Genomic DNA, 22,298 nt, shown 5'->3' on the forward strand with positions numbered 1-22,298 from the left:
GGTTTAACCATTATTTCTACCAGTGGACTTTAAAAGTACATCACTGGGTGATTTGTTAGAAAACAAAGAAAAAACTATGTATTGCTTCTGATTCAGAGTTCTGTGTTCACCTTACTGACATAAGCATGACTTTAGAGCTACTTGTTTTTGCCTCTTAAATGAGAGAAAAACTAAAAGAATGTTATTTGCTGCATTACAAAAGGCATAGGAAACTGGGCGCAGTGGCTCAAGTCTGTAACCCTAGCTTCTTGGGAGGCAGAAATTGGGAGGATCGCGATTTAAGATCAGCCCAGGCAAAAAATTCAAGAGACCCCCATCTCAACCAATGCCTGGGTGAGGCAGCACACCCCTGTCATTTCAGCTATGCCAGAAAGCACAGAGAGGAGGATCACAGTCCAGGATAGACCCAGCATAAAGTGAAACCCTGTGTCAAAGACACCAACACAAAAAGGGCTGAAAGAGTGCCCCAACTAGTAGAGCCCCTGCCCAGCAAGAAAAAGGCCTTGAGTTCAACCCCTAATACCACTCACAAACAGACAAACACATACCACACCACAAAATTTAAAAAAGTATAGGTCCTACTCAGTAATATCCATGGGTACCTATAATTTGGGCAGTTATAGATTGCTTGGATTGGGTATTGACTGTGTATTTTATGAAGACAACTAGTGACATCTTGCTGGTTGACCTCTGTGCCTGCTCTATGTGGAATCACGTACTTTATCCAGAAGAAGTTTCGGGGATGCTGACTTCAACTGTTTTCAGTCTCTAAGGCTGCTTATTGTTTGATTTTATTCATTTGTTGGTTTAGTAAAATGAGTACCTTATCTTGGTCATGATATTTCATCAAATATTTAGAGAATTTTGAAAAGTTATTGCCTCTGCCTTTAGCGAGCTTGTGAACTAGTTAAAGAAAGCAAGCATGGACTGGCAGAGTGGCTCAGATGGTAGAACTCCTGCCCAGCAAGTATGAAGCCCTGAGTTTGAACCCCAGTTATCTCCAAAAACCAAAACTCCAAAAACCAAAACAAAAGGCAAGCAAGCACAAACACATAGAATCACAATATGTGAGTGCAGCATGTGTGATAGGGCATATCAGGTGCCATTTAGGTGTTCCTGGATGTTTACAGAGAATCCTTGACAAGTGCATCTCTGATGTGGTGGCGTTTTCTTGGTGATGTGCATCTATAGCACAGGTGCTGTCAATATTCCTTTGGAAAGAAAAGGGATATATTCAGAGAGCTGTTGTACCTTTGCAGTTTTATAGTGTTTTGTTTTGTTTTGTTTTTAAACTTTCACAGCATGCTCTGCACTTCAAAGATCTTAAAAATGCTTAACAGATGCAGAATCACCCAAGTTCACAAGTAACCAATCTGGAAGTAATCTAGGTTTAAAACAATCCAAATAGGAAACTGAGAAAAGTAACATTTACCATGGATATATGAAAAATGGAAGTCTGCAATAGGGATTTAAAATGAGTAGTGCTGTTCTTCAATATATCCATCCTTACTGCCTTCTTTCCAGAGCATAGCCAGCTTGCTTGCTTATTTATTTATTGTAGTGCTGGGTATTGAACCCAGGGCCTTGTGCATGCTAGGCAAGCTCTGTACCACTGACTGACATCTGCATCCTTACTCGACATCTTCATTTTTAACGTGTGCTTGTTGTGTGTTACCTTCCTTGAAATTTAATGGAAATTGTTACCTAACAGGCAGTGTTCTTTGTTTCTGGATGGACAGCCTGCATGAGTCAGGTAAGAAAATGTTTGTTTAAGAATGTTCTCTGGCAGTGCCACTGAGTGGATGGATGACTGATGTGAGAAAGGGAGCAGCTTTGTGGTTGCCATTTCCATCACTAGGGGTATATCCTGGTAGCCCTGGGGAAAGCTAAATTGTAGGATCTTTCCAATACCCTCTATCCTTCTGTTCCTGTGAAAATCATAACTTACAGAAAATGTGCTGGTAATCATTTTTACTTCTGACATCATTTATTTATTCAGTATCCTTTCTCCTTAACTTTGATGCTCAACATTCTGTTGCATTTATTTTCCCCTTTGAATCATCTACAACCCAATCTTTTTTAAAGCAGAAGGGTTTTTTTTAAAGCAGAAGTGGACTGGGTTTGGGCCTTTCCTACCATGCTAGGCCAAGGAAGCAGGGACACCACATGAGCTACAGACCTCTTGAGACTGGACCAGTCCAGAGGGGGAATGCATGAGCAGAAGCACTGAAACCCAAGTATTATGTAGTCTCCTCTTTGTGGATAAGAGTACCTTTGTTCTAAAGGACCCACAAGGTTTTTCTCCTCATTTCACCCTTGTGAGGCCAGAGATTGTGGGAGTCTCCAGACTGACTATCAGGAGAAGTATGGGAGAACACATATATAAGTCCCTTACGTTAGACAGACAGAACAAAGATTTGAGCAGTAAATTGCTCTGTTGGATTGTGTTCCCTTTATCTAGGAGATGTATATTTGCAAAATTTAATTGAGCCTTTAATTCACAAACCTCTATCTACTGTTTTGTGTATTGAACATTGTAATAAAAACTAGGGTTGCTACCCAAATGGGTAAAATGAGTAAGACATACAGTGTCCCTCAAATAACTTTGTTGGGAGAAATAAAGAAATGAACCAAGCGGGGCACCAGTGGCTCACATCTGTAATCCTAGCTACTTGGAAGACTGAGATCAGGAGGAATATGGTTTGAGGCCAGCCCAGGCAAACAGTTCTTGAGACCCATCTCCAAAATAACCAGAGCAGAATGGACTGGAGGTGTGGCTCAAGCAGTTGAACGCCTGCTTTGTAAATGTGAAGCCTGAATTCAACCCCCTGTCCTACCAAAAATAAAAAACCCCAAAACTCCAGGAGTTGACACCTGTATTGAGGGGATCAAAAGGGAGGGATTGTCTTAGTTTAGGCCTATCTACGCCATGTCCCTTTTACTGTTCACTTCTGGTGGCATTATACCCTCAAGGCATTAAGTGAAATTCTGTTAAACTGTTTGACTGAAGGGATATTCTCTGTTGACAGCATTACTTTTCTTAAAATAGGGAGTTGGTCTTTTCTTTCCAGTTCCAGAAAGTGATGCATGTGTCATGATTGTTTTGCCATGGAGCAGTTCCTGTCCAGTGTACATAGCACAATAGGCTGTGTTCCTTCTTAAGAGTCATTAGATTTTCCCTAATGAAATGATGGAAAGAAGGGAAATAGAGCTCTGGCCCTCCACCCTCATTAGTGCTGAAACCCAGTGCTGTGTCTGCTTCGCATCAAGCCAGTGAATTGTTTTTCTCCTTCTGTGAGACTGTTCTTTCCTCATTGAATCAGAAAAAGCATTTAAACCTCAGCTTTTTTGACATGTAACTTGAATGCAGTTCATACTTCAGGTGAATCCATTATAAGAAGTCCTGAAAGCCATGCTAAGAAATACCTTTTCAAGATTAGTGTGTAGTATGATGTGGACAGTGACCTTAGGTTGCTTTTTAGTTAAAAGACTTCTCTACTCCAGCAGCCCCTCGGGCTTCTGTGAAACCACTGGAAGTTCTTCCATTATGGCTGTGGTGAATTCAGATGGTTGATCTGCTGCTTAGGGTCAGAGCTGTAGTATGTCTCTGCCCTGCTCACTGTGGTTTTGGTCTAATATTGGGGGATACTGTTCTTTTTAGCTGTCCCTAGGGCTGGTGAGTAAGCTCATCCATCTTAACTGTTAAGTTTTTTGTTATTGTTGTTTTATTCCTGATGGGAATCTATCTCATGGCATGGCTTTTTGAGGAGCAGAGGTCATGAATATGATCGCTGAATGAGTCTTGCTGCACTTTTAACCTTAGACTCAGTCTACTGGTTATCTAATATCAACCATCCAATAACAGATAAACATGAAGTTGTCCTGGAATATGGCTGCTGGGGAAAGTTGCCTTGATCCTTCTTCTTTTAAGTGAGGCTTGTTAGTGGGAACTTAGAACACTAAAGGGGGAGGTAGCAAACAGGAAAGAGAAGATGAAGGAGAGCTTCATTAGGGGGTTTGTGGAAGGAAAAGAATAACTAAACATAAGTTCTTTACAGCATATGAGGCTGACCACACTGCAAAGGCATGAAATAACTACAGCTGTGAAAAGACCCATGTTGTCTAACTCTTTGAAGCAGTTATTTCTATAACTTTTCTAGTTTATCACCACAGCATAGAGTGAGTGAGATGGGAGTAGGTGGTTTTGTTTGCTTGTTTTTTTTAAGACAAAAGAGCGAGCTCCCTCTTTTCCTCGGAAAACATTTAATCACAGCATAACCAACCAATGTAGTCTAGTAGAGAGTTAATGGCATGAATCTAAGTAAGTAGGAAGTGGGAACTGTCAGACATTTTGAAAAGGTAGACTCTTTTAGATATGCACAATTAGAGGAAATTTCAACATCTGACCCTCAGTCAAGGCACTCACCCACACCGCAGGGCCGTGTTTAATATAATAGACAGGACTTTAAGTACTGGCACCCATTTTCACAAAACTTTCCTTTGTTTTTTTTTTTTTTTTGTAATTCTTTTAGTAAATAATAATGAAACATTTGACAATGCACATCATTAATTTAAAATTCAACAAGGCAGCCTTTTAGAAGGGAGGTGCATATACGTATGTATTTATGTATATATTTTTCCTGCCCATGCAAAGCACACATTCTTCTGATAACCACAAGGAGAGAAGTCAGTTTTGGCAGGGAAGGGAAGTTTTATGAAATGTTTTCTGCCATATTTGCACCTTCTGTTCCTCAGCATTGTGGCTTTGTGGTTCCTTATAATGTCAGCTTCCTTCAGAGTGAAGACCATCTTATTATTAAATTAGAATATTTGTACTCTGCAGAAACTTGGGCAAGTGAATCTTGTAAATTTGACCTAGTTTTCAGATAACTAGAGGCAAGGCCTTAAATGCTAAAACTTGTGTGTGTGTGTGTGTGTGTGTGTGTTTTGCTGTTCTGGGTTTGGAACTTCTATTTAGTTGTCATATATATACATCATTAAGGGCATTGTTGAATGATATATAATGAAGATGTGTAACCGTTGAGCACTAATCCTACTATAGCAGTACAGGAACTTGTATTAAAGAGTCACTTGTGTCAGTTTTACCTCTTGATCATTTGCACTGGTTGTCTCAAAAATGGAATTAAACCTGTTTTGCCACATGGTCCCTTAGTTAAATTCATTAGCATAAAAGAATCTTTTCATAAAGAACTTTTATTACCGTCAGAAAACCTTTCTTTTTTTTTCCCCCTTCAGTATTGGGGTTTGAACTCGTGCTTCACTTTTGCTAGGCAGGCACTCTACACCTTGGGCCACACATCCAGCCCAGGCTTTATATTCTTTACTATAGTTAATCTTTATCAGTTTCATTCAAAATACTATGAAATTGTTTGGACCACACTTCATAGGTAACAGCATTGGCTTTCATACAGTTTCTTAAGCTACCAAGTGCTCATCCCAGATTCTTTCCTCTTACCATCCTTTCCCCTCATCTTTCTTTGGGATGTGTATCAAATTTAACTTAGGTCAAACTGCTGATTTGGAGGGCTCATACTCCCCATCTTTTTCTCACTTGAATTCTTACTGTTAATCTTTTCTTGCCTCATGACCCAGTAGTTCTCAAACTTTTTGGTCTCGAGATCACTTTACATACACTTAAAATTGCGAAGAACTCCAATGATGTTTTTGTTTTGTTTTTAGGGGTTATATCCATAAATGTTTATCATGATATTAATTGAAATGGAGAAATTTTTTAAATATTTAGTTGTTCATTTATAGTAATATTAATAATAACTCAGACTCTTGTTAATTTAAGAAGCATGTTTTTATGAAAACTAACTTTTCCAAAGTAAAAATTAAAGGAATAACATTGTTTTAAGTTAGTTACTGGCTTAATTAGGGGAGGGATTGGATCTTTAAATTCTTGCTTATCTAGCCTGTTAAAATATATTGTTTTGGTTGAAGTATGTAAAGAAAATATAGCCTAACACAGATGTATGCTTAGAAAAAAGGGAGGGATATTTTAATAATTTTATCAAATAAATTGTGATAGTCTCCTTTGATCGTAAGTGATAGGTTCTGAAAAGTTTCTTGAAATCATATAATTGGACTTCTTGACTTCTATTATATTAATGTCCGTTGGTGTGTCTTAAACTTTGAATGGCTCTTTGCCAATGCATGCTTTGTAACAATATGCATTGGTCATTTGCAAAATTTTGATTTACTGAATGTGATACAGCTCTTCCAAATGTTGAAGGTTCCATATTGTGATACAAGAAAAATCAAATTACTAATAAAGATTGCCACCAATCTCGTCAGAAATGGCTTATATATTCTCACAGTTGACAAGTACAAGTTTTCCAAAATTCTCATTTTCATTTGAAAGTCTGACTTTTACTGTTTCCTTTGAGAGGCTGGTTCACTCAGAGAAAATGCCCACTAACTATCAGCTGTTTGTCAGTCCTCCTTTAAGGAAAAATGTTCTGAGAAAAAAAAGGAGCTATTTCATCTTATACCTTAAAATAACTGCACAGTGATGTTTCTCAGGATGACCATCTGCTTACCATTTTGTCACAGTGATGTGTACCTAAATCTGAAAATTTACATATACACAGCTCTACCAAGGTCATTCTTACATGAAAAGGTTTTTTGGTAAAATGAATATGTGGTAGGAAAGAATATAGTGACTGTTGGATCACTTTGGTACTATTGCCTTGATTTTGTGCTAAGGCACCATCACTGCAAATGTCAACACAGTAAAAAAGGCAAATAATAGCATTACTTATCAGAATTCTGACCCCATAGATGTCTTAAAAAATACACCTCTGGGACCCTCAAGGTTTTAGAGACCACACTTCAAGAACAATTGGTATAGCCCATGTTGCAGAATCTTAACTCAGCATAAATGAATAGGTCCTTGGTTTTAAACATTGTGGTATGGCGGCATGAACTCAAAACCTGACTCCTGAGATAACTTGTATAGTTCCCTTGGTTATCTTGTTCTATCGTATTCCAGCTGCCAGCCACGCAAGACACCAAACTCCACTTTATCTGTTGAAATCCATCGCTGTACTTACTCATTGATTGTATTCTGTGCCTGAAATGCAGCCTTGGGGGTTTGTCTGGGTACTTCTTGTTTTTTAAGGCCCTTTTTGAATGTGCTGTCTTATCCTGGACTGCCCTGTTCATTCTCTGAGGTCTTCTGTTACACTCTTCTTCCCAACTCAGAAGCATAGATCCAGTGGAATTGAGTTCTGTCTCATGTCCTGCTCTGTACTGCACTGGGAACTCTTCTGACTTCTGCTAGTGACTCTGCTTGGCCATATTTTCATCGATATTGACCTGTCACATTGTCTGACACATAGCAGGGGTTCTATAATGTTTGATGTATGGCGAGTGTCTTGAAAGAAAAAGGAACACTGGAAGAACTTCAAGGCAGAGCTACAGTTAGTTACCAGTTTCTATAAATACTGGTTCTCTGAGCTCTACAGGTAAGAATATATTTATTCTGTCCTTTAATTTCTTTCCTTTAGAACACCAATAATCTAAATAATTCCCTTTAAAAATCCTGCTTCCTAGCTCCAAACCACACACATTTGAAGCTTTAAGTTTTGGTAACTAAAGTGAAAAACTGCTTTAATGACCATGGAAGGAATTGCAAGTTAAAATCAGATGGAGAATGGAAACCTCCTTGTTAATAACTCATTAATTTATGGGTTTTTAGACTGAACCAAGAAGGGTGAGTCATCATTCAGTCTTGAGGAGCTTGGATAATTGTCTTTGTTGTGAAATAGGACAGATCAAAGTCTTTTTCAAGTTTATCATCATTTATTCAGAGTTGGAGATGCAGAGCTTTTAGAACTCAGACCCAGGAAAAGTGTATTTATTTCAAAGAACGATAATAAATAATAAGCCAGCTCTTTTGAATACCACAAACATTTGTTATAACATCCTTATAGGGGAAGGAGAAGAAAGATAATAAGAATGGCCCTGTAGGTGGCAAGTTGGTCAGAGAGGAGACCTTATAAGTGAACTGCTCAGTACTGCAGGAGGAGCTTCATGTTCTTTAATCCTGGTGAGTTAGATGTGCTGTCCCAGACAGTACATACGGTACCAACAGGTGAGTGCTGTGTAGTCTTCAGAGGCATCTCACGCACATGTGCACGCATGCACACACACGCACATAGACACGTGTGCGTGTTTTGCTGTGTAGTCTTCAGAGGCATCTCATGCACATGCACACATACATGTGCACATACACTCACGCACACATACACACGTGCGTACGTTTTGGAGGATTGCTTCCATAAAACTTGGTCTTGAATAATTGGCCATCTTTTGCTGCATGAGTGTATTTTAAAGCTTTTCAGGGAACAGTTAGTTTCTTTTTTCGATGTTTATTTTAAAAGTATTCACAATAATTCCAGAAGAGACATCTGCATATTTAGAAGGTGCTAAGAATCACCCTATTAGTCATCATAAACAGATAAAATAATTTAAAGATCTTATGTGTATAGTGAGGCAAATCTACAAAATGGATGATCTTATAGAACCCACCTGAATTGTAATTTGTATTTTAAAGTACTCATTCTCCAAACTTATCAAGTTGTATACATTAAGCATTTACATTAAAAATTTAAATTTTTCATTAAAGTATTCAGAGTAGGCAGAGAATTTTTTCCATTTACTTGACTCCTGGTAGGATCATCTATGGATACAGTTGAACTAAAGCCATTTGCTTGTAGTGACAGAGTAGATGCCCTTTTTTTTAGTGCGTACTTCTCTTATTAGAAATCCATTGAAAGCATAAATTTTTAAATTAAAGAACCCCTGCGTCTGTATTGCCTGTACCAGTTTGAACCTACTCCTGAAAACAGGATTCCTGCCTGAAAGATCTTCAGACAGTCTCCCCTTAACCATTATTTCACTTTCCGTGTTTTCAGTTAACCCATGGTCAAACATGGTCAAAAATATTAAATAGACCTCCAGAAAGAATTCATAAGTTTCAAAGTTGGTGCTGTTAGGAGTGGCTTAATGAAATCGTGTGCCATCTTGTTTCGTCCCACCCAAGACACGAACCATCCCTTTGTCTAGTGTATCCATGCTGTATATGCTACTCACCGTACTCACTTAGTAGCTGCCTTGGTTATCTAGTCAGCTGTCATGGCGTTCCACTGCTCGTGTTTGAACAACTGTACTTAGTAATGACCCCAAGTGGAAAAGTAGTGATGCCCAGGAGGTGCAATGTGGCAATGCTGCTGACCGTGTAAGTAAAAACATTTTTATCATTTGTGGTTTCAGGCATCCAGTGGGAAACTTGAAACATGTCCCCCGTGGATAAAGTTGTACTACTTTGTTTATTCATGCTGGAACTGTGTGTTGAATGCTAAGAAATCCAAATAAGTGAGATTCCATGGGACTTGCACAGCAGGCATCACACCCCATTGGTAATGGATAGGGGAGTCCTGTCACAATCCTAATAAAGTTCAGGAAAGAGCAGCCCAGCTTTTTTTGACTGGGGTGCTCGGTGGAGGCATTGTGATGGCTTGGCATTTGAAGGGGTCTTGGAGGCATGAGTGGGGAGAATGCTAAGGCAGGACCAAGAGCCTGGAGGTGACAGGTAGGTAAAAGCCTGGTTTGAGATCAGGTTGGGTGATGTGGCTGCAGAGGAAGACTTTTGTGATGTGAGGTGAGAGAAAATGCCAGAGAAATTCACACATGGGTCTAGGCTTCTCTTCCAGAGTCACCACTTTGGAGCCTTTTTCCTCATGGGTCACACTGGTATTTCAGTCTGTGGTAGGAATTGTCTCAGGGGCATTTTAGGTTCAGTCCATATTAGTCACTTGGAGATGGGCCAGGAAAAATCTGTAAATATCTGTCTTTTCTTATTTCTTTCCCTTTGTTGCAGATGAAGAGACTTTTTTCTGTTTCTTTCCCCCTTAGGCTTAACTCTTCCATCTATGTTCCCACTCTTATCCTGACTTTTTAAAGAACTACTTCTTGCTTAACAGCTTGGCATTCAGCTGCTCTGTAACTCCTTTAGTCTTAACTTCTGGGGCTACCTATCTTCTCCAGTTGTCAGAGAACAGAAAGTTTAACTTTTCCTTCTTTCTGCCTTCTTGTCCCATGGTTCAACATATATCCAGAGGAAGCATGGCGGTGTGATTCCACACAAGTGTTTTGTTCCTTCAATTCTGATTTGAGTCACAATTTACCACAGTTATGCACCCTTGTGGGCTGACTGTGTAATGATGCTCGTAAAGTAAAAGTAATGTGGCAACTAATTATAATGCGTGTGCCACAGCACTACTCAAGTACTCTGCACACATCCATTTTTCCTCACAATAGCCTTTTGTTTGCCTTTATTATTTTTTTCTGCATTTCATAGATAGGAAAACTGAGGAACAGAAGGGTTTATGTAACTTGCTGAAGGCAGTCTGTTCATGCTTCTAACCACTCTGCTGGGTTAATAGGTCATCTTCTCCCTTCCTTTGGTGTTGACTGTGGGGACATCACTGATTGTATGTATCTAAGTAAAGGGCACTGCTCTCCCCCATGTATTTTTGTGATAACAATGAAAATTCTCAAAATTTAATCTGAGGGAAACAGTTTATAGTTCTTTTTAAAAATTCCAGAACATTAAAATGTCTTGTTGTTGTACTTGAATAAAACAATCAAAATGTAAACTATAAATAGTAGTCTGGTCTAAATGAGCAGAACCAGGCTTGTTGCTTTGGGGAGGAGCAAACTCCAGAATTCACCTAAATTTTGTGAGAGTGTCATAGAGTGGCTTTGTTCGTGAAGGATTATCCTCTCGTCCCCTTTGCTTTGTCTTTTGGACACTGGATAGAGCAAGTTGTGCCTCCACTTTTTTTTTTTTTTTTTTTGAAAGTGGTGGTGTGTGTTTGCCTGGAGGGATAAGGAAAGTCTTCCATGGGAAGCTGAATCATATTTTGGCTTGTTGGTGGAATGACTATGTTAGAGTTAGTCTTTTTGCTGTGAAAAGAAAGATCAGATGAACAATTCATTTCCTATACATGTTTTTTTTTTATGTGGGATTCAGATTTTTACTAAGTCTGTGGTTATTTTGAACAGGTTTCATGTCTGGGCCAGGACTATGACCTTTTTAAATCAGAAACTTTTTTAGACTACTCACGGTCTTTTGCAGGAGTCGGGGGCGGGCGGCGGTGTTAATGGGGCTTTGTACTCAGGTCCTTGTGCTTGCTAGGCAGGTACTTTACCATTCGAGCTGTGCTGTGCCCCAGCCCTTTTTGATTTTAGTTGTTTTTCAGATAGGGTCTCATGTTTTTGCCTGAAGCTGACCTCAGACCTCGATCCTCCTTCCTCTGCCTCCCACATAGCTGGGATTACAGATGTGTACCACCACCCCCTTCCCCTGCACACGCATTTGCGCACGTGGGGACACACACATGCATGCGTGCGCTTTTGAGATAAGGTTTTACTTTTTGCCTGAGCTGGCCTTGAACCACTATCCTCCTATCTCCCAAGTAGGTGGGATTATAAGCATGAAACACAGTATCCAGCCTTAGACTGTTCACCTTTTGCACATGTTAACAGTAACATTTTTTTTCTCTTGTCATTATTTAAGAACTAAATTTGGCCAACCATAAGGAAAGTCTTAGGAGTGTGATTGTGGTGGTTAATGAGGAAATGATCTGTTAATCACCCAGCCTTTGGATGTCTTACTCTGTTTGTGGCACTCGGGAGAAAGGAATGGCTGTTGCTTTTAAGAAGCTTACCATCTACTTGGGAGTAACACCGACTTGCAGCAACAGTGAACAACAGGGCAGAACAGCATAAAATCAGTGCATCAGAGTCCAAGTGCCATAGCAGTTGAAAAGAGAGTTAAGGCCAAGAAAACTAAAGTAGGAAAGTGGGAGATGAAGGGTGGATTTTGGTGAAGGTGGACAGATAGGGGAATCCCAGAAGCTATATTTCTCAGGGGAATTGAAATAGAAAGCAACACGTTCTGATTTTGGAACTTGGGAAACACCAGCCTTTCACATATACTTATCTTGAGAAATAGTGGCAAATGAGATTGGGTAAAGATCATAGAGCAGCATGAAATTTAGACAAAGGATTTAGGCTGAAGAAAGCTGAAGACTTTTTGTATCTTCCTCCTGAGTTACAGCACAAATCATTATCACTTCTGTGCTCAGGTGTCTTCATTGAGACATTGCCTTCTGGTTGCTCCTGAATAGGGTCTAAGCTCTTCACATCATGTGCTTCTGTGATTAGGCCATTGATGTTTCCCAGTCATCGTGGTCATTTCCGTGAGTGTGACCCACGTACCGAGACCCTCACCGTTCCTCTGGCACTCCGTCATTAACGAGCGTATCTCGCTTCACTCACACTCTATGTGCGATGTCCGCCTCCCCTCCCTCTCATTTCCCCTCTTACCTTCTCCTTATGTTAAACTATCGTCTTCCTAATCAGTTCAGCTGGAGATCCTCATTCACTTTGCTGAAATTCTGCATTTCAGCTGTACTACCTACCTGTGCAGTCTGGTATTTGTAGTTTGTGCAATTGCTGCTACTGTGTTTTTCTTGAGGACCCAGAAATGTCTCATACATTTTCCTATCTCATAACACCTTGTGGAGTAACTCATCTACAACAAATACCTACATTTATGTTGAATGGATAAGCACATTTGGCTAGCATTCAGTACTTTGCAACTAATTGACCATTCCATGCTTCTGATGACAAAATCCCATGAGGAAGTTCTGGTCAGTAAATGTCAGCATAGTTTCCCTTTACCTCATTGTCTTTGTTTTATAGAATGAACTTTTTATTTTCATAGATGATCATATGGAAAAGGAGTCTCTTTCTTATTGGCTCCTTCCTTGTTTTTCCATCTCATTGCTCAAACCCTCTTTGTCCATCCTACCTTCCCTCCTTTAGCTAGCATGAAACCTTTGTCCATTTTCTCATCCAATGTATGCACTCGATGTTTTCTTTTGGTCTCTGTGACAGAATCTTTGACAGGATCAAAAGGATAGTCATACATGTTGCATTAGTGATCACTTCATGTTTATGGTCCTTTTTCTCTGCTAAGGCTTTATTGAATTCTCAGATGTAAAATATTTATTACCAGGCTCATAATCCTATAGCAACCATTATATAAGATTCACTGAAGGTATTTTCTTTAAAGGGAAAAATGTCTTAAGAGGAAAAACCAGAAAGAGTTGAGTATATTCTTTCTGAGAGACAACCTGAAATTTTCACTGGTGAAATGGTAGAGTATTTTAATTGAACATTTAACACCCTGTATCTGTACCTGGACTGTGAAACGTTTGCATAGCAAAATCCTTACCACTTTTTTTCTTGGCTTTTTCACAGCATTTGGTACCATCCTTTCTTTGCAATATTTCCTTGTTTTAGTTTTCTTGATGTCATATATACTGTGTGTTGATGCCCAAATCTGTATGTCTAATCGCTAGCCATTCTCCTAAATTTCAGACACACAGATTCATTCAGGTACTTGCCACAGCTCCTTTTGCAGCTCTGAGATGCCACAGATTCATTGTGTCTAAACAATGTATCTGTCCCTTGCTGCCACCTACTTCTGTTCGATCCCACCTTTTAAGTAGTTGCTCCAGGCAGAAACCTAGTCTACCATAACACTTCTTTTGCTTCATCCTCTGACATAGTCTTGTCAGTGTTAAATATGCTTGAACCCTCAATTTTCTGTCTTTATCTCAGCTCATCATGTGAATTCAGGCTACAACCATCTCTCATCCAGTTGTAAAAACTTTGTAACTAGTGTCCCTGTCTTTAGTTTGTAAATGTTTATACAAACTATATGAGTAGAAAAATAGCAAAAGGATTTGAATTGACTATTTGGGTAGTATAGTTAGGGTGTTTAAAAATAAGAAATGTGGTTGAGCACCTGTTGCTCATGACTGTAATCCTTGCTACTTGGGAGGCTGAGATCAGGAGGATTGCAGTTTGAGGAGAGACCATGCAAATAGTTTACCAGACCCCATCTCCAAATAACCAGAGCAAAATATACTGGAGGTGTGGCTCAAGTGGTAGAGGGTCTGCTTTGCATGTGAGAAGCCCTGAGTTAAAACCTCAGTACCACCAAAAAAATAATTAAGAAATATGGAGCAGGCATGGTGGCTCAAGCCTGTAATCCTAGCCACTTGAGGAACAGAGACGGGGAGGATTTTGGTTTGAGGCCAGTCTGGGCAAATAAAGATCATGAGATCTCATCTCAACCAGTGGTTGTACATAGTGGCAGGTGCCTATTTTCCCAGCTATGCAGGAAAGCACAAAAAAGATTGTGGTCCAGGTTGGTCTGGGAATAAATCAAGACTATTTCAAAAATAACCAATGCAAAGAGGACTGGTAGAGTGGCTCGGGTGGTAGAGCACCTGCCTAGCAAATGTGGGGTCCTCAGTTCAAAGCCCGCTACTGCCAAAAAAAAGAAAAAAAGAAAGAACGAACGAAAGAAAGGAGGGAAGAGGGGAGGAGAGAGAGAGAGAGAAAGAAAGAAAATGTCAAGATACTTTTAAAGGCCAAAATGGTAAATTAAAACAAATGAGAGAATATAGCAAGGAAGCACAAATGGGATTTTGCAGTAAGATGACAAAATTCTAGTACGGTGAGATCTCCTTTGAAATAAGTCAAAAAGATATAGGAAATGAGTTGATTTCTTAAGTTTATCTCTCTAAACTTAATATTTGTGATATTTGTGTTAAGTCCACTAGGGTCACAATTGTCCCAGTGTATGTCAACTTGGAGTGTTTTGCTTTGAGCTTCCACATCATTTGAAGGACACTTAAGTAGAACATACTCAGCCAAGTGCCCACGTACCTAGGAGCAGTTGTGGGAGTCACGATCCATAAGAGAAGCTTCCAAGAGGGTAGTGAATGGTGACAGGTGTCTCAAAAAAAAAAAATGTGAGAAATTCTGCCATAAGAAATAGCTAATGTTTGTTCCAAAGAGAAAAACAAGGATTACTATACCCATCCATCTGAAGAGCACTTGGGCAGCGATCAGCAGTGTCCAGGAACATAAAAAACTGAAGTGTATTAAAATATTAGTAAAGAAGTTGAGTCTTTTTAATGCAGTGACATGCTTTCCTCCCTGCATGTTCTAGACTGAGGAATTGCTTGTTATTTTTATTCTTTAAAATGTTTGCTTTTTCTGTCTTTTGGCATTTATGTAGAATCAGTAATGTTGATGAGGACTAGTGAACTGTAAGTTTTCTTTCCCCAAATTTTAATTCCAGTGTGGCTTCATTTCTTTTAATTTCGGGCATTTTTCAAGTGGCAGAATGAGAAATTTATTGAATACTGAAAAAAACTGACAGAATTGAGTTTAATTTAAGGCATACTTACTAGGTATGACCTTGTGCAACTACTTTTCCTCATCTGTAAAGTAGTAACTAATATTTCACCTTAGAGGGTTTTAAACAAATTACTATTTTTGAGATGAGGCTTCACTATGTTGCCAGAGTGGTTCAGGTTAGCCCCTGCTTCAGACTCCTAGGAAGTTTGGACTGTAGGTGTGTGCCACCATGTCTGGCCAATTTATACGAGGAATAAATGAAATTGCACCTGGCACACAGGAGGTGCTCAGTAAATGTTATTAATGGTCTTGTGTTTTGGAGCCTGCCCTGCAACCGTTTTTCCAGGTGAAAGTGATTCCACCATCTGCCTTTCTTCCCTCCTGCCTCCTTTTAGTTTTCAAAGCTGTTAGCAATTTTAATAAACTTAACATTTGTGTGGTTCCCTCAGATTTATTTCTGGTAAAATGCACAAATTTGTTAAGAGACTTTTTTCTTGTCTTCTTCCATCTTAACTTCTTTTTGGTTTCCTTATTTTAATAATTGCTCTTATTGTCAAACCATTCGCTGCATCCAGCTAAATTGTTTCTATGATTTCTCCTCGCAAAGACAGCAAAAGGTTAAAGCAAACTATCTGTTTTTGCCACTTGCTACTAATTTCCCCTGCTGTTTGATTATTTTTCCCTTTGGGGAACCTTCAAGTCTGTGTGTGAAGTGCCAAAAGGGACTAGTAGTGCTTAAACACCTACACTGAAGTTTAAAAGAGGTCTTAGAGGGAGACAATGCCTGGGCGGCTGATATAAATAATTTTCTTCTTTTTCACATATTCCTGCATCTTATTTGAAGGAAATCTGTTATTCTGAGCAGACAAGAGTTACTTGAGTGGAGACTAAATTGTCTTACCTGTTTTCTAATAAATTTTGTCACCAAAAATGTGTAACACTGGATGATTCACTACCTTTCCTTCCTTCCCATTTCATGAAAAGACCGGGGTGGGGAGGGTATGGAAAACATAATATACAAAAAATGATTTTGATATATTTTCTGTAGGTTTTGAGAGAATGTCTTGATTTCTATTTCTTTCTCCCAGATCCCCTCACATCCTTATGTGCTGTGTGACAGGTAATCATGATTTTAGTGTCATACTGATAATGTGTAGTATTTGAGCAAGAAAGAACTTCAGATATGACCCAGCATTGAACCCCTTTCATTTTCCCATTCTGGAAATTTAGATCCAAAGAGTCAAGTTAATATATTCCAACTTGCTCACGGAGGGAGATAGTGGCACCTCTAGGAAAAGAAGGGACCCTTGAGTGTCACTTTAGCTATACCTTATATTCCCTGCAGAAGCTAAATTAATCATTGATGGGTCATTAAGATAATCCCCAGTCACATGCTGGTAATTTATGTTCATTTTGGGATCTCTCTCTCTCTCTCTCTCTGGCCTTTGGTGTTAGTCTGAGTCTTCAGCATGTCCACTAGGTGGTGTCCTTTCAAAAACTTTACTGTGGAACCTCAGGAAACTTCTGCCCTAATTGGAACCAAAGGAGGGGTCCACACAGTATTAAATACTAAGAATATTTAAAGGTATTGGATCTTGTAATTAAGGAAATCAAGAGAAATTTAATTCATGATCAGAAATGGTGTAGTTAAGTTAAAATAATATTCTTATACTTAATTTTCTAAGATATTTTGGAATGTATTGGACCTGTGGCATGACACAGTCTAAGCACTAATTGCTTCTCTTAAAGAACTTGCTACCCCTTTTAGGATGGGGTGACAAGGCACAGGCGAAGAGAGAGGAGCTTAATATTGTATGTAGCTTCTGTTGTCAGTGCTTATAAATAATCAGCACATTTTACTACAGGTTCCCAAAATTAGAGGAAAGGGGAAATACTCAAAACCTCCTTTAACTTTGTAACTCATCCTCTGGTTTAGATATGAACTGATTGGTTGCTATGTTTCAAAAATCCTAGCAGAATAACTGTTTCATGGTTCCAGATGGTTTTGATAAAGATGGAGTTGTCACATGAGCAGCAGAAGCACAGCACTGCAGACCCTGTCTTCTGTTGGGAGTGCTGGGCGGGTCCCAGGAAAAGCAAAACAGACTTCCCCTCCACCCAGAGCATAAGAAACATTTCTTATTTCTCCAATAAGAAACAGAATGCATAAGGGCAAGTTTTAATTGTCCTTTTAATATGTTTATATGTGCAGAAAGGATAGAAAATTAAATTTGTGGCCTACAACACAAAGCCAACACATGGTCAGGGGGGAAAATGGTAATCTGCATGTCTCAAACAGTGATTTGGGATATTTCAGAAAACTGTATTATTTTGGAGCAGTTTTCTTTCTGATTATATAAACTTACTGAGTAAGAGACCTTGATTTTTATTTATTTTGCCTGAAAGGCACAAAATATCTGTTAAATTGATCCAGATTATCTACATTTAAGTCACTAGTTAGATCAGATTGGGCTAGAAAGGCTTTTGGAGGATTAAAGTATCACTGCTCCCTAGAGAGGTGCCTGGGAACCTTTGGAAACAGGAAACACTTGATTCTAATTAGAGCAGAAGGGAGTGGCAGTGAGGAGCAAACCATACTGAGGACAGAGGGGAGGCACTCTTGTGCTCATAGGGGAAGAAGGGAGAAGTCTTAAGTTATAGCTTGGTGAAAGATGATATAGGAAAGATTAAACAATTGATTTTTCTCTACACTGAAGCCCACAGGATCTTTTAGTCGTACGCTTAGACTGCATGATTTGGAAGTATTTGTAAATTCCTGGCCAGATTCCCATGCTTTTGGTATGCCTGAGCAAGAATTGTATTTACAAGTCTTTATTCTCTAGTTGTCTCATTTCTACTATTTTTAGTGTTATCTGTACTGAACAGCAACATCTGTTTCACCGTACTTGTTGGTAGCATTACAGAGCCAGGGTTCGCTCTGTAGGAGCAGAGGGAATGGTGCCTGTGATGTACCATTGAGGGATGGGGAGATAAAGGCTAGGAGCTGGATGTAGTTGAAACTGATGTGTTAATGGATAGATGGAAAGAATATTTGCAGTCTTAGCTGGCTTTTTGGTATTTCTCTTGATTAAGCTTAAATGCCTGGGTGAGGAAATAAAGGCTCATCAGATCTTCTGTACCCTTTTCATGGCTTCTAAAAGCCTGTGACCAACAAATTAAAATATTAAGTCTCTTTCCTTCCTTGCTGTTGTGGTATCTGAAACCCTGCACTCTCACATGCTCCAGGTCTTCACAGGCACTGCTCTGGGAGCTCAGGGAAAACGTACACTTGGCCCTCCTAGGAAAAGAAGACCTCTTTTGTTTCTTGTTTGAGGCTTTTTGTTGTCATTTTCTTTTCCTCTTTTTCTCTCTCTCTCTCTCTTTCTTCTTTTTGCTTCTCTCAGTTCCTCCTCCTCCTTTTCCTTCCACTCATCCAAGTAAAAGAATGTCTGACATGAGCGAAGGCATTCTAAACTAGCTCTGTCCCTAAGGATGTTGGATAGGGTGATAACTAGAAAGGTCTGGAGCTGTCGAAAAGCAGGTGAATGAAATAACAGCCACATAAGAGGCCCAGTTAATGTATATGAAAGCACTGAAGGGAAGGAGGCCCCAGCCAGGTGACTCTTCTAGGACAAGGATATTAACACACATACACGCATACTCCATACCTTTTCTACTTAATTTCCTTTAAAGCTCCTCCATCATTCTTCTCCCATCCCCACCCCAAATGAAACAGCTTAACTGTCAGTGATTTCTAAATCATGCCAGACATTTTTATAGCCACTTCTGGATCCTAAAGACATAACTCTGAAATGCTTGTCTAACATTTTTCTCACATTAGATCACTGCTTTGCATGCAGTGGGGAGATGCGGTGTCTACTTTGGGTACATTCAGTGTTCTGTACTTCCTAAGACTGTTGTACGCACTCTCCCCCTTCCTTTATTAACATACTGCCCTGACATCAAAGCACTCAAGTTGCATCTTGCAAAGCCCGACAGAGCCTTTTTCACAGGGAACCCTATGAGGAGGAGCAGGAGGAAGCGGGTTGGAAAAGGAAGCCTTGTTTTTCTCTTCTTCGTCTGTAGATGACTCATGTTCCCACCACTGCAATTAGGTTTTCAAACCTCCACGGCTGCGGGTGTAGAGCTGAAAGGGCAAGTAGTGACGCTGGAGGGAAGGAGAAGAAGGGAGGAGGAGGCTGGGGTGGGAAGGGTTTGTAGGAGGGAGAGGATAGCCGGAGGAGTGGTCTGTTTTTCCTTTTACTCTGCTGTCCTTAGATATTTTCAGTTTAAATCAAAACCAAGCACAAGCCCAGCTGCCTGTTGAGCAAGAGACAGACTCTAAAGACTCATTACTTTGAAAAGCATCTCCAGATTTTTTTTTCCTTTTTCTATAAGAAAAAACTAGCTTTCCTTGTTGTTTTAAGGAAAGACAATTTAGCGAGTTTTCTCACATCATCCCTTTGAAAAGGCATTGTCTTCCTCTTTTTTTCTTCTTGGCAAAGTGCATACTGGATGTTTATTACCTGCTTTGGTTTTTTCCTCACACATGTCAACCGTTATGCTCAGCCAGTTCGTTCTTGATTTTTCTACTGGAGTTATCGTCAATGATGGAAATGGTCTGTGCCTCTCTTTCAGTCAAGATCTGCACAACAGAGACCTGGAGGCTTTCATTGCTTATATTGTGAAGTATAAATTCATCGCCTCAGTGTTCTGAAGTCACCAGAAAGTTTCTCAGTGAGTTCATGGAGTTGGATTCTACTTTTAATTTCAGTTTTTGATCTTGAGGGTTTTCTGAAGTCTAGGAGATAGAGCTCTTCTCCTGGCCACTGTGAGAAATTTGGAATTCTGGGCTTCTGTGATTACATTAGTTCTCAAGTTAGCAGTAGGTATACTTCCTGCATTTTCTCTCTTTTTTTTCTACATCTGGACAAAATGTATGAACGGCATAAGAGGCGCTACAGCCTGTGTGATATCTCCAAGGTGGACAGGACTGTGGATGTGGTGTTGCTGAAGGTAAGAGGGGGCACACCTCCTACACTCTGAAGGTCTTTTCTCTCTTTGAATCCAATAGCAGTGTCTTTGGTCTTCCCACACTATGAGGAAATCTCAGAAAGCCTAGGCCAGCAGTGGTGGTAGGAGGACAAGGGGGTGATTTTAAGTTCTTTAGAGCAGTATCTGAACAGAAACAGTAGATGTTGAGAATAAGCACTAAACCACCTATTGTGGACATGTGATTTTACTTGCTTCAGAATGAAGCCTTGTGTTCAGGAGAACCTCATACTTTTGATAATCACAAAGGGAGCAACTTCAGAGTTGCTCTTTCAAGGAGTGTCTCTGTTCCTCTACTGCTGTCATTCCTGCCCTGCCCTCACTCTAACTCCCCCCACCCCCCACCAATCTGTCTGGTCTCCTTCTCTGTTAGTCTCTTGGTCCTTCTGTCTTATACCTTAGTCTTTTATGTCTGTTGTCTCAATGCTGTCTCACTCTCAGTTCTTCACGGGAAATAGAGACTACACTGATTTCTTTTAGAAGGGTCTTGTGTTAACCATTACTAATGTGGGAAAGCTGTCCTTCTTGCGTGTTTGACTGCTTTTCAGATTTAGCTTTGGACTCTGTTGATAGCTGTATTTGTTTGTTTTCTCAGCATTAGTGATGGTTGGTGTCTAAGCAGGATGGGGTGGAGAATCTGGATAGCTAATTGCTCTTGAGAAGGCATCTTTGAATCTAAAATTAGTAAGATCAGAGTCTGGGTATGGCGGAGCACTTTTTGGAAGTTTACTGGTTTTCTGGCAAAGGCAGGGGAAATTGGAAGCCAACCAAGTGCTTCATACATGCCCAAAGAACCTCAAACCTCAATATCTGAACTTAGGATAGGAGCGGCTGATTTTAAACAAAGTGGTAAGTGACATATTGCCTGGGTTAAGGAAATAACTGAAGCTATTTTATTGATTATCAATTCGGTTTAGTGGTAACGCCCTAATTTTTGTCTGTCTATCTATCTATGCTTTAATTGTTTTTCAAGTAGGGTCTTGCACTTTTTGCCTGGGCTGTCCTTTTACCTATGCCTCCCACATAGCTGGGATTACAGATGTGTACCACTGTTCCTGGCTTGTTTATTGAGATAAGGTCTAACTAACTTTTTTTTGGCCTGGGCTGACTTTGAACTATGATCCTTCTACCTCTGTCTCCCAGGTAGCTGGGATTGAAGCAGTGAGCCACCATGCTTGGCCTTTTTTTTTTTTCTTTTGAAACAAGGTCTCACTGTATGGTTCAGGCTGGCCTCAGATTCACAGTCCTGCCACAGCCTGTGTGAAGGATTACAGGCCTGCCACCACACCCAGTGACTACCTAATTTTTTCTGTGACTGAGCGAGACTAAGAAACGGCCTCAGAAGTCTAGATGCAGAAGCTAGTGAAATACAACATTGGCTGAGGCACGAGGTGAAGGAGATGGTATTTGTGGTGGAGCCTGCCATAACCCTCCATAGTCGTTCTCAGGTGGTAGTTTAACTTGCCAGACTAGGCTGACAACACTGGGTAACTTGGTGTTTTGAACGTCTTCCAAGCTATTAATGGTTTTAGTTTTTCTTAAATGTGATTTCCTCTGGAGGTAGCAGTGGTGCTTTAAATTTTTTGCCCTCTAAAATGTATTTAGAATAGCTTAGCTTTTAGGACCTTTATTTGCATGATGACTTACGATTTCATGGGATCAGGGGAGGATCTCATTCTGTGTATCACAAGGAATATCATACATTTAAGCCCAGAGCTAAAATATGTAGTACTCTACAGTCTAGCTGGACACGAAAACCTTTGTGAGTGGAACTAAATCAGTACAGGCTCATTGGCTCTAGAGACGCTGTTTTTTATTTTAACGAAACCATCTTATGTAAAGTGTTTTGCTTTAGACTTGTCAGGCAATGGTTATTTTTCACCATGGTCATGTGAAGAGTTGGGAGCTTTCTTGAGCTGTGCTACAGAATG

General features: G+C 39.8%; 1 protein-coding gene across 12 annotated transcripts in view; it reads left to right on the forward strand.

The window, feature by feature from the left end:
• Positions 1-22,298, forward strand: part of Akap13 (A-kinase anchoring protein 13) — a 273,195-nt gene that overhangs the window by 151,378 nt on the left and 99,519 nt on the right. Inside the window, exon 1 of one of the 12 annotated variants that reach the window (XM_020185784.2) lies at positions 20,059-20,331. The exons of the other annotated variants lie outside the window; for them this stretch is intronic. Within the exon in view, the coding sequence (XP_020041373.1) occupies positions 20,251-20,331 (81 nt within the window). The 5' untranslated portion in view covers positions 20,059-20,250. Of the gene's footprint in view, positions 1-20,058; positions 20,332-22,298 lie in introns of those variants that run through there. 12 annotated transcript variants of the gene reach the window in all.

This window comes from Castor canadensis, chromosome 19 (genome assembly GCF_047511655.1).
Source record: "Castor canadensis chromosome 19, mCasCan1.hap1v2, whole genome shotgun sequence".
Taxonomy (NCBI): Eukaryota; Metazoa; Chordata; class Mammalia; order Rodentia; family Castoridae; genus Castor; species Castor canadensis.